Source organism: Mustela erminea, chromosome 10 (genome assembly GCF_009829155.1).
Source record: "Mustela erminea isolate mMusErm1 chromosome 10, mMusErm1.Pri, whole genome shotgun sequence".
NCBI lineage: Eukaryota > Metazoa > Chordata > Mammalia > Carnivora > Mustelidae > Mustela > Mustela erminea.
This window is the reverse complement of record NC_045623.1, coordinates 37,065,226-37,081,858: the sequence shown is the minus strand read 5'-3', so window position 1 is coordinate 37,081,858 and position 16,633 is coordinate 37,065,226. Positions and strand designations below refer to the sequence as shown.

General features: G+C 33.8%; 2 protein-coding genes across 2 annotated transcripts in view; both read left to right on the top strand.

The window, feature by feature from the left end:
- Positions 1-10,805, top strand: part of CLCA4 (chloride channel accessory 4) — a 46,175-nt gene extending 35,370 nt beyond the window's left edge. The window contains 2 exon segments of the mRNA XM_032303723.1: positions 4,872-5,001; positions 10,722-10,805. Of these exon segments, the coding sequence (XP_032159614.1) occupies positions 4,872-5,001; positions 10,722-10,805 (214 nt within the window).
- A 261-nt stretch (positions 10,806-11,066) lies between these two features.
- Positions 11,067-15,843, top strand: LOC116568188 (calcium-activated chloride channel regulator 1-like). The gene is made up of 5 exons (XM_032303722.1): positions 11,067-11,225; positions 12,610-12,750; positions 12,945-13,092; positions 13,464-13,572; positions 15,642-15,843. Exons 1-5 carry the CDS (start codon positions 11,067-11,069, stop codon positions 15,841-15,843), a joined length of 759 nt encoding a protein of 252 aa, XP_032159613.1.
- The last annotated feature ends 790 nt before the right edge of the window (positions 15,844-16,633 follow it).

The following is a 16,633-nucleotide window of genomic DNA, read 5'->3' as shown; positions in this document are numbered from 1 at the left end:
AAAAGAGCTACAGCTCAAATAAAAGACACAAGTTTTAATATCAACAGGATTTGGGTCTTAACCATAAAACTAGGACTGTCTGAAAACCAAAACTGACAATACTAATAGAATTGGGTTATGATGTCAGTAAGAGAATTTGCTACCCAAAAAGATAGGGAGGGGACCTCAGTAGAGCACAGCTCAGTATAGCTACTGGAATACATCATTTTTTTCATGTTTATATCCCAATGAGTTAATACTGCTCAATAAATGGATTTCACAATAATTGACCACATTCAACAATATCACTAAACAAATTTATGGTGACAAACCAACTGATACATAGAACAATTCCCTGGACACTAAACTCCTACTCTCTTTCCAGTTTATTCCCTCTTGTAAAAAACAAAAACAAAAACAAACACTTGTGTTTACCTCCCCATCTATTCTTCCTTCTGTAGGTAAAGGTCCAGTCATTTTCTTTTTTTTTTTTTTTTTAAAGATTTTATTTATTTATTTGACAGAGAGAGATCACAAGCAGGCAGAGAGGCAGGCAGAGAGAGAGGAGGAAGCAGGCTCCTTGCTGAGCAGAGAGCCCGATATGGGGCTCGATCCCAGGACCCTGAGATCATGATCTGAGCCGAAGGCAGCGGCTTAACCCACTGAGCCAGCCAGGCGCCCCGGTCCAGTCATTTTCCATGCTGGACTTCTTGGCAAGTCTTTGTCTTCATCTCTAGTCAGCCCTTTACTTCTGGTGCCCAGCATGGGTCCTTCTTTTAGATTGGTCTCAATTCCCTCAGTTTCTGTTTCTGTTTCCATAGAATCCTAAACCTTATCTGAGACCACCACATACACAACACTAAAGGGATCCATTCAAATCATACCTTACATGAATGGCACTTCTGGAGTTTCACAAAGCACAGTCTCTATTTCCTTACATGGTAATCCTACCTTTAAAGCTGTCATATGAAAAAATAAGTATTCTTTGTAAATAACTTTATATGGTTCCATGAACCAGGAAGTTATCATAAAGCCTAAGCACCTATAATAACATTCTAATAAAATACCTTTTCAAATGATGACATGAACCTAGAGCCATCACTTACTTCATAATTTGAAGCTCTGGCTAAGCTTGAAACTAACAACTATGAAAATCTTTTGCTTTTCTCTAAATAGACATGCTGTTTCAAATGGATTTAGAAACTTGATCAGCCAGCTTACTTCACAGAGGAAATCATTATTTTCCAGATTCCAGAGAGCCTAATGTCAGGGCAGAGTACTATTGAAAAAAATCCCTCTGAGTTTCCTGTTCCTCCTCCACTCTCTGTCCCATCACCATGAACATCACAAACAAACACACACACACACACACACACACACACACACACACACACACACAATTTTGAGCCAACCTGAAGAATGTGGGTGGTTTAGGGAATTATTTGGATATAAATTTATCACTTTTGGTCAGGAAACAAAATAAATTCTATAAAACAGAGTTTATTTTCTTCACTCAAACCTCCTTCTAAATTTCTTTTCTCAAGAGAGAAAAATATCTTACTGCCCAGTCATTCATATCAGAGACCAGGAAACCATCCCCTGATCCTCCAGTTTCCTCACACTTTTTATCCAATTAGTCAATGAGTCTGATCAGTGACCTCTCCTTAACTTTAATCTCTCCCTGCATCACCTTCAGTGAGGTGGCCTCAGTTCAGCACCCATCATCATCTCCTGGATAAAGATGGTCCCTACCTGATCTCTCTGTCTTCAGTCTACCCACAACACATCTACCACACTGCCCCCAAAGTAATCAGAGAAAGACTATACTAGCTCCTGAACTGCTTTCACAATAAAGCCTAAAAACCATGAAGGCAGAGACTATGTCTATTTATAATCACTCAAAGAGAATGGACCACTTCTTTTGTGTCCTACTCTCCACTCTTCATATAGTATTAACTCCCAAATATATTTACTTGGTTACTTAACTGACAGAAGCCCTCCTTTAGCCCCCTTAACTATATTGTGAGCTCTCTGGAGAACAGAACTATGTCCTCAGGAGAAGGAATAAAAGAGGAGAGAGGGAAGGGTAAAGTGCTGAATATGCAAATGCACATACAAATACAGAAACATTCCCTTTATTACCTTTCATATACAATCTGTCACCAATTCCCATCAATTCTGAATATCTCAAAAAGCTGTCCACCTGTCTTCATCCCTTAGTTCATTCCCCCAGCAGCTGTCACCTGGATTCCTATATAACCCTTTTCTGTTTTGTACGTCCCAAAAGCACTGAGTCATGTTGGTAGTAAGGAAGAAAAGGACAAAATACAGTCCAAACTCAGCTCCCAAGATCAAGTTTAGGGAACACTATTTGGTCATTTGCCTGCCAAGAGAGAGCACATTTTTATAATTCATACAAGTTTTTTTTCTAATTAACACAAGACATATGTGCTAGCAATGTGGCCCTGTTTCCAACCATTCTTCGCCCTACTATCAGAGTCTTTCTAAAGTATAAATATGATCCTGTCACTCTCCTTTGTTCTTGGTGTGAAGTTCAAGCCCAATGATATGACTGAAAGCCTTCCATGTTCCACCTTTAGCTCACCACTCCCATCTCAGATCTCACACCTTCTCACATTGTATATACTGGCCTCCATCCATCCTTTCTCTATATATTGCAGTATCTATCAACCCCAGGCTGTGAAGTCCTTTTCATTCTCCTGGAAAGTCACCTCTCTACCGCCTCTCCAATTCCACATCCTACAGTTACAAGGATAACTCATGACCATACTTCGGGTCTTAGACCTGGTGTCACTCCCCTTAGAAGCATTCCCCAACTTCTCTAATCCCCCTTCTGATCGGGTTCAGTTCCCTCACATCACCTTATCCTCACCCTTGGCATAACATTTAACCCTCTGTGTGTTAATTGACAATTTACTTGTCCTTATTTCCTCTCCAGAAGGTGAGCTTCTTGAGGGCAGAAGACAGTCTCTTATCACCATTGTATCCCCAATGACTATCACCATGCTCAATAAAAAAAAAGCATAGGGGCATCTGTGAAGCCCAATTGGCTAAGCATTGAACTCTTGATATCAGCTCAGGCCACGATCTCAGGGTCCTGAGATTGAGCTCTGCATTGGGCTCTGTACTGAGCACACAGCCTGCTTAGTATTCTCCCTCTCCCTCTCCCTTTGCCCCTCCCCACAAACCCCATGCATGCTCACTCTCTCTTTCTCTCTTTCAAAAAAAAAAAAGAAAGAAAGAAAGAAAGCATAGAATTTGTCTTCTCCAGACTACCAGTTGTAATAAATCCATCCCAGAGCTAACAAAAATACCACTAAAAGAAACCAGTTGCTACTTTATCGTATGGGCTTAAACCATAGGAAGACAACATTATACCCTTAGACAGGAATACTGAGTCACCCAACTAATAAGGAAAAACTATCTTGAACTATATCCTTATTGTTACTACAATAACAAATTTTAGTTTAACATTTCCTCCTAAGTAATCTTCCATCTAGTCTTCAGCCTCTATTTAGTTTGATTCAAATTTTATGTGAATTTACTTCTGCCTAATCCTCCAATACTAATCCCTTCTGTAACCATGTTTATACTTGTTCAGGGCTTTACGTTAGTCCTTTAAATCTATTTTAAAGATATCAAGGCCAGGCTCATTCAAAAGCAACTAAAAACTGATTTCACACTTGAGAAATGCAAGTCCCTCCTTACTCTGCTGTCAGCCTGTCACTCTGTAGAGATTCCTAGAAAAATAAAAATAGAAATACCATATAATCCAGTAATTCCATTTCTATGTATCTATGCAAAGAAAACAAAAACTCTAATTTAAAAAGATACATGCACTCCTATATTTACTGTAGCATCATTTACAGTAGCCAAAATATGGAAGCAACCTAAATGTCCACTGATAGATGAATGGATAAAGAAGATGTGATACACACACACACGTGCACACACATATACACATACATACAATGAAATGTTATTCAGTCATTAAAAATAATGAAATTTTGCCATTTGCAACAACATGGGATGAACCTACAAGGTATTATACTAAATGAAATAAGTCAGAATAAGACATATACCATATGGTTTCAGTAATTGTGGAATCAAAACCAAAACAAATGAACAAACAAAAACTCAAAAAGATTCAGAAATACAGGGAACAGACTGGTGGTTCCCAGAGGGAAGACAGGTAGAAGAATGAGCAAAATAGGTAAAGGTGATCAAGAAGTACAAACTTCCAGTTTTAAAATAAATAATTCACAGAGATGAAAATTACAACATAGAGAATATAGTTAATAATATTGCAATGACTTTCTATGGTGATAGTAACTACATTTATGGTAACTAGTAAGAATCCAGTAATGCTTATAATGCATATAAATGTTAAATTATCATGTTTTACTCCTGAAACTAATATAATATTGCATGTCAACATATATTTCAAGAAAAACTTTAGCACACACATTTGTAGATATATAAATATAAGTACATATATATATAACTATTAGAATTAGTAGACACAGAATATAGACTAAGAATGCTTAAAATATTTTTTTAAGTTTAAAGAAAAAAAGGGAGATTTAAAACACATGATCAAAAGCAATTAGATTTTTTTTTTAAGATTTTATTTATTTATTTGAGAAAGAGCATGAAGAGGGGGAGAGAGAGAGAGAAGCAGACTCCCCTCTGAGCAGGGAGCCCAATGCAGAGCTCAATTCCAGGACCCCAGGATCATGACCTGAGCCAAAGGCAAATGCTTAACCAACTGAGCCACCCAGATGCCCCACAAGCACATTTTTTAAGTACCAAAGAGTAAGCCTATAAATAATTTTTTAATTGTAACAAAATTTTAAAACTTCAATGAACAGATCTAAACAGTTTCAAACAACCACCAAAATTTTTGGCTTGGAAGTTAAATTAGAAGAAAATATCCAGGTGAGCAGTTCAGGAAGACAAAAGAATGAGGATTTTGAGAAGTTAAAAGACATAGAAGATAGAGTGAGTAATGCTAAAACACATTTAGGTCCCTCCAGAAGGGGAGTAGAGGGAGATGAAGCAAAAATAAGATGGAAAAAAATAATGAATGCTAAATGTACAGAACTGATTAAAGAGCCAATTGAAATACTGAAGACCTCAACTCCAAAAATCCCAGGCAAGATAATTTTTAAAAGTCTAATCCTAATCACGTCACAGTGACAGTGGCAGAACACTGAAGAGAGAGATAATAGAAGGCTCTCAAAAATAACAATTAGACTGACAGATGACTTCTCAACAGCAACAATGGAAGCCAGATGTAAGCTGAACATTTGTTTTCATTAAGCAGACAGAATTGTCAAGCTGGAATTCTATACACAGGAAGCATACTTTTAAGAATGAGTAAAAAGTAAGGATATTTCAGGGAAATAAGAATTGAGAGAAAGATCATTACTAAGAACATGTCTTGAGGTAAGAAAATAATGCTAGTTAGAAGATCTGAGAGACAAAAAGAAATGAAGATCAAAGTTAGCCAAAATGTGAGTAAATATAAACAATTACTGATTATTTATAAATAAAAATATTTTGGTTTTAAATATATAGAATTAAGATATATGAAAATGATCATATAAATTGGGAGTGGGGTTTGAAATTCAAGTTTTCTAAGGTCCTTGTTTAATTGGAACAAAATATAATTTTAGTAACTTTAGAGTTTCATGTTAAACTCATTCATGTTAAAATTTCTAGAAAAAAAATAGAGCATATAACTTCTGAACTATTAGAGGAGAAAAAAAATGGCAAGGGAACTGTCTGACAGTCTTGAGCCCAGTAAGGTTCTCCACAAGGAAGACTGCTTCTGTATGATTTATTTGCATACAGAACAATTGACTTTACAGAGAAAATTTGCTCTATGGCTGACACTTTGGGCCTTAAACTCAAATAAAATATCTGCTATGCATGGATAATTAAATTATTCAGTAGATATCAGAAAATAACTGTGTTCCAGCACAAATATATCACTACTATGTCAAAAACTACTCAGACCACATGGCCTCTCAACAGTGAGGTCTCTTCATTAATCAAGAGCTATCCCTGACTTCTTACACCCACTGTATGGAATAGACTGGTGCTATTAGGAACCCCACTGAATATCCTAAAAAATAATGCTTCCTATTTGAATTGCATGTAGTATATGATCTCATTCAATTTCTATGGAAACTCTTAGAGGTAGATGTTAATTTATGCTATAAATGAGGAGATACAGGCTATAGAAGTTGAAACAATTTGTACAGAGTAAACTAGTTGTATATGTAGATTTCAAACACTAGTCTCCTGGCTGCCTATAAAACTCTAAAATATTCCCAAGTCAAGTGGCAAACTTAACTAAATTTCTCCAAAAGTAGTTTAATCACAATGCTTTACAAAATATTTAACTTTCTAGATGTTTATTTTCTGTACCATAAATTGTCTTCCTAACCCATCATGCCTATATTTTACTGTATGTGTTTAATATGTGTTTATGTATACATTTCAAACTACCCAAATAATTTCATTTCAATGAAGTAGCAAATATTGATTCCTGACAAAGGACTAAGAAGAAATGATTCAGTGGTTCAATACTGGGTCCTTCCCTTGGTTATCATCTTCTTTCAAAATTTTTAAACTTCTTTTAAACTATTTTTAAAACTTCTCCTCATGTCATCCATAAGTATATCCACAAATATAACAACAACAACAAAAATTTTTTTCATGGTTTTAAGGAATGAATGATTAAAATGCAAGCTAAGTGTGGCTTCTTAGAAACTATTTACTATTTGTTAACCATTTTGAGTAATGAAAAGATAGCACTAAAATGAAATATTTGTTAACTGGTAATTAAATTTTAGGTGATACTGGTTTTACTGAAATTTTAGAAATAAGTATTTTTTAAACATCCACTGATTTAGAAATCATATCACAAAGCAAGAAATTGATTCTCTGCTAAATAAATATCAATTGGTATATCTTATAATTTGAATGGCATTAGCTCTGCATAATTTTTTAATACCACACATTGGTAATTTGAAAAATATTGGTTCAGTGAGACATACAAATCTTCCAAACGTTGATATATTTTGTTATTCAACACCAAAAACTCACATTAATTAATACCACCACCAAATTCATCAGATAAGTCCTTAAGTATAGAAAAGCGGTCAAATTTGCTATAACACATGGTTTCTAAAATTCTAATTTTTAAAAGTTTAAACTTTATCATTGGCAACAAATGCTATTGGTTGGTTATCTTCCTCCATGATGACATTTTTAAAAACAGACTGCAAAATATCTAAGTCTGAAAAACCATAGTTCATCAGTTTTGTTTTTTTTTCAAGTAAAAATGGTTCTTGCAAAAATGACTAGTTCAGCACGTACCTTTCAAACAGGTGTTTTTTCTCAAGTACAAATATCATACTTTGCTATGCAGCAAAAGTGTTATTTCATCACAAAGAATATAAAAAAGATGTGTATTCAGGATTAGAGATTTTAATAAAGTTAATTTTTACTGCTTCATCAATTCTGTTCTTAAGGAAAACAGACATTGTTTTATTTTCATTTATTTTAATTTTGTGGAGGGGAGGGGAAGAAGAAGAGGGAGAGAGAGAATCCCAAGCAGACTTCCCACTGAACATGCAGCCCCATGACCCCAAGATCATGACCAAAGCTGAAATCAGGAGTCAGATGTCTAATCAACTGAGCCACCAGGTCATTGTTTTATGCTGCAAGTGTTTGGCAGTGAAGAACTCAAATGAGTATAAGTATAGTTTAATCTCACTATTTACATTTGTGCTAAGGTCCCAACAGTTTTATCCTCTATATGTTTTGCATCACCATTAAATGCGAACACATTGTAAAGTAACAATAACTTCTTACTATCATTATCAAAAGTTTGACCATTAAGATCCTCTGACAGGGTCTTGGAGACATTTAGGGGTCTGTAAACCATACTTGAGAACCATGGATTTAGATCACCCTGAATTTACCCTTCAGGTTGAGATAGGAGTTACCTTTATGTCAGTCACATGAGAGGTGACGATATCTGAACAAAACTAAAGTTCTATTAGCAAAGAGGAAAGGGTAAATGGATATCAAATCACCCTTCAGAATATGCTATAGCAATATAGGAGTTAACAAAGTTGATTTATGATAATGTTAAATACAAAAATCACAATAATAAATTGCATAATAGAGTATTCTCTGAATTAAAATAATGTTCAATGTTGTAGGAAGAGCAATGAAAAAAATTAATAAAAATAATTACAGTGCCCAGAAGGTTCACTAGATCAGAAACATCTTGAGGATAATATAGATCATAACTCAATCTTATATACCTCTGCCTAGCAGAGCACATGACACATAGCAAATGTCAATTGAGTTTGTTGAATAAATGAATGAATGAGTAAATGAACAAACAGATTAATCAGTTAAAAGAATGAAGAGAATATTCATAAATGCTGAGCATTAATATCAATAGCAAATAGAATGATGATCCAAAAGTGATGACATGGAAGAGGAGGAAAGAAAAAGAGGAACTAAAAAAGAAAATTCTAAGGGAATACCTACACAGAAATTAAGTTGCAAATTGACTGTATTCTTCTATTTCAAATTTGTGTAACAGTTCATTAATTCCAGCATAATCTCTATAGGGATTAACTGTGACATCTAAGAATGACTGTACTGGAGCATGAGTGGTTATATGGGTTAGGATAGTTCAAAAATCTCTGAATTAGTAACTCTAAGTTTTCATGACAAACAGCCAAAAGAAAATTCTATTATTTAATCTAAAATTAAAACAAGATAAAAATTCTATTGATTCATACAAATTAATCATAGAAATTCACATTCTCTTGAATCTTCTACTGTCAATCTCTAGAGTATAATAGAAACAAAAAAACTACTTTCACAATAATTTTCAAGGTTAACACTCACTGACTTACCTTTTTAAGAAGGAGTAAAAGTCATATATATACTTTAAAAACATAGATTCTGAAACTGGATGACCTGAGTTCAAATTCCAAATTTATTCCTTCCTGGAAGTGTGATCTAGAGAAAACTAATAAACTTCTCCATGCCTTAGTTTCCTGAAGAATGATACACCCTAAAGACTTTTCTGATTTCCCTTCATTGTATAAAATCTATTCCCCAACTTCTGGCTCCCTAGCACTGTATCTGTATCCCTCTTATAGAACTTTACTACCTTGTATTTCAGTCTTTTTTATTCGAATCCAATTCATGCCAATGAGTCTGCAAGTTTTCTGGACATACTGCTTGTGTTTTACTCATTTTGTAGCCTTTAAAGAGCACAGCACTAAGCCTGGCACAAGGAAGCACTCATGTAAGTATTTTTTAATATTAATTTATAGGCACAATGAAAATAAAGGAATATTAATTGAGGGCCTATTTTATACTAGCACCTGTACACATAAGAGCTTTCACACATGTTATTTCATTTACCCTCAAAACATTCCTTCCAGAGAGCTATTACTGTCTGCATTTTATAATTTAGAGAATTTAGATTGAGAGGAGTTTAACTAACTAAATAAATCTATCTCTTTCCTCCAATGAGGAAATGTATATTGGGAGGTAGGGGAGGTATTCTATGTATACTAATAAAAACAAATGCAATACAGTTTATATAAGTGATTCAAATGAGGACAAAAGGAAGGAGCCTAATGTGGATAATTTAAGATTTTATGGGTGAGACCATACCAAAGTGGGACTAAAAGCAAAGAAAATCATCAATAGTTGGAGATGGCCAAAGAACATTATAATGAGCTCACAGTTTCGCTTCTGACAATTCCTGATCTAGTCTTTTTGCAGTAGGTTCAGAGACTATTCCCCAGTTAAACACTGGAAGACTATATTTAAAATTTTACAAAAGAAGCCAATGAAAATATAGAATGGAAAAGATTTATAGCAAGCTTTGTATTCATAATATAATATATAATGTTTAATAATAATGGGTAATATTTAGTGAGTGCTCGTCAGGTGCCAGAAGTCTTGTATGAAGTCCTTTCCAAAGAGCCATACACCTGTTATTAAGAATCATGTGACTGTTAGTGACCAAGGCAAGGGTTAGCTTTAGATTCACCTGACTCTAAAGCCAGCTCACAAGGCTATGTGTAGAACTATTTTAAGCTAAGGGACATTGGTAGACTTGTGTTCAGTTCAAAATAGAAATCTTAATCAAAGCATATTAAGTTTCACCTGGGTGGCTCAGTTGGTTAAGTGTCTTCCCACAGCATAGGTCATGATGTCAGGGTCCTGGGATTGAGCCCTATTTAAGGCTCCCTGCTCAGGGAGAGTCTGTTTCTCCCTCAGCCTATCTGTCCCCTACCCATTCATGTTCACTCTCTCTCTTAAATAAAAATCTTTTTAAAAATTTTAAAGCATATTTAGTTTTCAAGTAATATAAGACTTATAGTATTTAATAGTATTTGAAAACTGAAATACACAAGTAGTTACCACAAAAGGTAATTAAAAAAAACCATTTTCTTCTTGATCCATAGTTGTCCCTGATGACTATACTTGTATTACTCCCACCTAAAGAAAGTCTTTGACCCTAATTCATTGCCACTCCCAATCCAGTTCCTTCATTTGCCTTTTGTTTTGTTTTGTTTTTTTAAACACACTTGTTTCATCTGCTCTTTCCTAGTGCTTTTTATTTTAGTGCTTCATCCTTCCATAAAGTGCTTTTCTATGAAAAGTTCCCAGGACTGGACAATCTCTTGATGGTGATGATGATGACCATTACTAACCACCATGATGAGGATAACAACTACACAATCTAAAGAATTACTCAGCTCAATGAGAACTTAAGACCTCTACTGTCTTAGAAAGTATGATAAATGTGTTCAGCATAATCCCCATTGCTATTTAACAACTTAAATCTTTAGGATAAGGAAGTGAGATAAGGAAGTTCATCAAAATACTTTAGTAATTCATAATGTTATATTTATGCAAATATTTTAGTCGTGATTCAAATTCCTGAGTTAAGGAGATACATAAATACTCTCCTTGCATTTCTAAAAAGTTTATTGTAATGTGCAATAATGGTACTCACTCTGTATCCTATTCTGTTTCTAGCTATACATCTCTTGCCTGGAGTGAAAAACTCAATGGTACACTTGAATAACAATGGATATGACGGCATTGTCATTGCAATTAACCCTAGGGTACCAGAAGATGAAAAACTCATTCAAAACATAAAGGTAAGGGAGAAAATTTTATTACGAACTTATTTTTATTCCAATAAGTATTTTCCATTCCTGTTGCCAAGGCACATAAACATGCTCATACAGTAACAACTTTCCAGAACTGTTTTGACAGTATTCATCATTTATGTAGTATGTATCTAAACTGTCAAGATTAATATCTGCTTAGTTTAAGTATGATTTCTCATATATTTAGAGTAGTAGTCATTCCCCTAATAAATTATTAAGAGGCAAAACTACAATGTTTCTTCAACTTACTAAGCTAACAGAAAGACCTTAGACCTACTGAAGAATTCTTTTTTTTAAGATTTTATTTATTTATTTGAAACAGAGAATGAATGGAAAGAGCACAAGCATGAGGAGCAGCAGGCAGAGGGAGAGGGAGAAGCAAGCTCTCCACTGAGCAGGGAGCCCAATGCAGGGCTTTATCCCAGGACACTGGGATCCTGACCTGAGCTAAACCTGAACTAAAGACAGAACTTAACACACGGAGCCACCGAGGCACCCCCTACTGGAGAATTCTTTTCAAACTTACCTTTGTAAAGTTAATTTTTCTAATGTTTATATAGCTAACCCATACTTAAGCCTTAGATCTTCACTGTACATTATTTTAGTTGTTCATATTATTTAGTTGTTCAACTCTGAAAAATTAACAACGAGTTCTGATGTATTTGATTTTAAAGAAAATATTGCATATTTTTGAAGTTGATTTACTTCTTAATTTTATTTGGGTTAGTCAGTATAACAGAAACACTTTATATATATAGCATTTTAATATATTCTATCTTCTCTGATCTTCTTCTCAATTATCTCTATGAGGTAAATTATTACCCTTGCTGCATAAGTGAGAGAAGCTAATTCATACAGTCTTAAAGTAAGTGGTAAAACTGGAATGTGAAGGCAATGAGACATACGTATTTTTATTTCCATTACTGCTTGATAAAATTTTGCCTTTTCTGAACATACTCCATATGAAAAAGTAACTCAAACCTAGCAAAGTGGTTTTTTTTCAATTAAAAATATAAAATCTACAAAACTTTAAACTCTCAGCCCGTTTATAAACACCTCTGTTTAATTAAACAACTTGCCAACAAGCTCCCATTCTTAATTACCTTTATATATATCATCCAGAACTCATTCCCCTCTCCAACCCAAAATACTGAATACAGGTCTAGATAGGTTAAAAAAAAAAAAACGGTTGATTTTTGGGCATATGAAAATGAACAGTTTACAGACTAAAGAGATAGAGTAAAATTCAACTTATTTTTCAGTTAGGCTTTGCTAAAATATTGGGGGAAAGGGAGCTTAGATTTGCTTCTTCTTGTTCATGTGTACAATTTCATGCTCATTTCATTGTGAAATTGTTACCATATTTTGTCAGGAAATGGTAACTGAAGCTTCGACTTACCTGTTTCATGCCACCCAACGAAGAGTTTATTTCAGGAATGTAAGCATTTTAATTCCAATGACCTGGAAGTCAAAATCTGAGTACTTAATGCCAAAACAAGAATCATATGACCAGGTAGGGTATTTTATCTAGCTCCTACACTGTTTTTTTCTTCCTATGCTTCCTAAAAATTAATACTCATAATTTTTAAAAAATTCCTAGCCACTACTTCAGTAATTAAATTGGTAATATTAGTTATCTTAATTTAGATAAAAGAAATCCTTGTTTTCATCACTTGTGATGTTTTGGTTTATTCTTCTGATTTTTAGGCAGATGTCATAGTTGCCAATCCTTACGTAAAATTTGGAGATGATCCCTATACACTTCAATATGGACAATGTGGGGAAAAGGGACAATATATACATTTTACTCCAAACTTCTTATTGACTAATAATTTGCCCATCTATGGGTCCCGAGGTAAGGATACCTATTTTATACTTCTATTTTTATTTCCATGGAAACAAATATGACACGGTAATTAATAGTATTTTAATGATTTTTTTAAGAGAAGTAGTGATTAATATCTTTATATAGAAATATAGTAGTTATGTTCAATATAATTATATTTCTTTGTGTGTTTAATAATAAATTTAATAAAAAATAATACATTAAAAATAAGTAATAAATACTAACCCATTTCAACATTTTTTACCTAATAAAAGATACCAATTTCTAAAGTTCTTTGACTTAATTAAGCTAAGGATCTGGGGCAGGGAGACATAAAATACATGGACACTCTATTAAAATATAGTAAATATACATTTGTAAGTGGCAATATTCTCTCATAGGCAGAGTGTTTGTCCATGAGTGGGCCCACCTCCGATGGGGAATATTTGATGAGTATAATGTGGACCGGCCATTCTATATTTCCAGACGGAACACTATTGAAGCAACAAGGTAACATTATATTGAACAAATTTATTTTCAAAAGTTTTCACTTATTATTTTTAAATTTTCACTTATTAATTTTAAATTTCTATACTAGGCAAACAAAAGGTGTCTTAGTGGCTGAATGCTCAGAGTTAATTGTAATATCTAACCAGACCCACTATGTATATGTCCAAATATTTCTGGAGATGCTACTTTGGAATCAAGATCAACCTGGAACTGGGATTCATTTCAGGATTCATGGGGATTGTACTAAAATATGTTATTGTCAGAGAAGAAACGAAAAAGCTGTAGCTAAACCAAGATATCTGAGAACTGGAATTCATTCCTATCATATCCTTTATTTCATTTTATTTATTTAGTTTCCCCAATGTTTTATTCCATTTGATTCCACTCTTTAAGGTGAATCTGTTCCAGTGAAATCAACGAAAGTACTAGAGCTCCATGTTGAATATATTTATTCTTCATTTAAGCTTAAGCTTAAAAAAAGTATTTTTCATAAGGATAAGTGAGTAAATGATTTTTGAAATATAAATATTTTATATTATATATTACATATAATATATAAATATTTTATTATTATATTCCTTAAATATGAATATAATTCTGGGTAGATTTAGACATGTCCTATTAATAAATGGATGAGATATTTAAGTATAGAGTATTTAAAGAGTATTAAAGAAAAATAGAAGTCAGTGTAATTGGAAACAGGTCTTTGGGATAAAAAAACATGTTAAAGAGGCGTGAGAGAAACATGCGTCTCCCCATGTTCTCCATGTTGTTTGCTTTTTCCCTACTGAGCTGCTGGAGTATCATGCAAACAGGGCCCTCACCCTATGCAACTCCTCCCCCACCACCTCCCTTATCCAAACAATGCTTGTTCATTCTTCCAGCCTCAGTTTAAATGTTTGGTCCCCAAGTGTCTTTTTCTTCTCCCTCTATTTGGTGTAAGATCTGAGACTGTCCCCAAAGCAATACACATGGCCTTCTCTCACACAGAGCAGTAGTTGTCTGTGTAATTTTATTACCCACACTAGACTTTAAGATCCTTGAAGACTTTTTTTTGTTTTTTAATCCCCTAGACTTCAGCCTGGCACAGAGTGAAGTAACAGCTAAACAAAGAATGGATCAAGTAACAAATTTTTGATAAATGAATATGAATATGTTTTCTTATTAATCATAAAAAGAGATATATTGGTAAAAACAATTATCTAAAATAACATTTAATGAACTACTACTGTGTGACAGGCACTTTGTTTGAGGCAGTGTAAGTTTAATTTTCAGGCTTTCCCTGGAGCTAACCCTCTTGGAATATATGACTCACCATCTCCTCTAATCCTTTCAATACTAAAAAAATTTAAGTGGATTAATATCATGACACTTAATATTAATGCAGAATAAAAGTAAATCCAATAAATCAGAACTCTTTAAAGTCTTTTACCCATAACTCCAGCCCCCATTCCTTGCCTGGGATTTGACAACTATCTTACTTATCATACAGACTAAAGAGTTTGTTTGAATGCACAAGCATTTCCATGCAATGTTTATTTTTACTTTGTCCTTCAATCTAGCTCATTGTTTTTCAAAATGTAAATTGTAAAATGCTATCAAAACAAACCACACATGGTTTTGTATGGATGGTATACACACATATGTGTATATAAATTTATATCTACATACCAGTATGTATGTGTTTATATCACATACACATAAATTTAAGAGGGTTTTAAGCATTACGCTGACTCTCTCATCCCCACTAGGAAGCAATCCTCCATATCTCTTAACTCATTTTATCTTTACAACATCCCTATACCTTAGGAATTATCTTTAATTCAGGGTCACAAGGATAATAGATTAATTTATTACCTTAGTGAGCAATGAATGTTAATAAATATAAACTGGCATGATTGTTCTTATTGACATCAACTGTAAATAGAGGCAGGACTGTGACTAATTCTGTCAAAATGAAGTATTTGCCCATGATCTGTAGATCATTAAGGGAAAGACTGTAGAATGTGAGTCTTTTCTCACGATTTCTGGTCTTCATAAATAAATATAATTTAATTCTTTCATCATAGATGTTCAACTCATATTACTGGCATTAATGTGGTTTTCAAGGAATGTCAGGGAGGCAGCTGTATAACAAGGCCATGCAGGCGTGACTCACAGACAGGACTGTATGAAGCAAAATGTACATTTATCCCAGAAAAATCCCAGGCTGCAAAGGACTCCATAATGTTTATGCAAAGTCTCAATTCCGTAAGTACCTTCTTTTTCTAGTTTCACAAAGGAACACTTCAGGAAAAATTAATTAGGGAAGCTGTATTTTCTACTATGAAATTATGTATACCAAAGGACATGAAGGAGATTACTCAAACAATTAACTAAAAGCCATTTTCCAGCCTGTGTCAGGGTGTGCCTGGTAAAGTTTCCACCTTTTTTTTATAAACCAGTTTCTTTTCTTCAGAAGTAGAACTGTACCTTTTCACTGATGTCACATAATTTCTTAAAATAACATCTCTTCCCTCATTTGACTTCTGTGGATTTGTATAGTTCTAAAACTACAACCTTACTTATAATTCTCTCTTCTAAGTGTTAATCAAACTACTTTTCCAAAGTAATTCATTCTATAGCTTTGGAAAAGTACTGACATTCTAGACTTTGTAGTACCTTCACACTAAACTATATCAAGCTATTGCAAAGTGATACTGTGAAAATGTGCATGGCTCTGTTTCTACATAACAAACTTAAGGGAAAAGTTCACAATTACTAGTCTCATCAATTACAAAATAATAACACAATAATTCAAGTTTTAAAGCTAATGTTTGGCCTGAAATATCTGGTTTCAATGTATAAAGTTGAATGGATAAGAACAGATGTCTTGGAGTCAGAAGACTTGATCTCAAACCCAGTCTGTCATTTTCAGCTATGTCTTTACAAGCAAACTTGCAAAGTTCTCTTGAAAATTTAGTTATCTCATCCCATAAATGGGACTTATAATACATCACAGGTTATTATTGTTAGGCTCACAAGAGGTAGTATGAGTAAAGCATGATCACAGTGCTTAGCA

Coding starts and splice junctions, on each gene's coding strand:
- LOC116568188 (XM_032303722.1), top strand. CDS start 11,067: ATGGTACTCACTCTGTATCCTATTCTGTTTCTAGCTATACATCTCTTG. Junction 13,093..13,463: donor GCCCATCTATGGGTCCCGAG/GTAAGGATACCT, acceptor ATTCTCTCATAG/GCAGAGTGTTTGTCCATGAG. Junction 13,573..15,641: donor AACACTATTGAAGCAACAAG/GTAACATTATAT, acceptor CTTTCATCATAG/ATGTTCAACTCATATTACTG.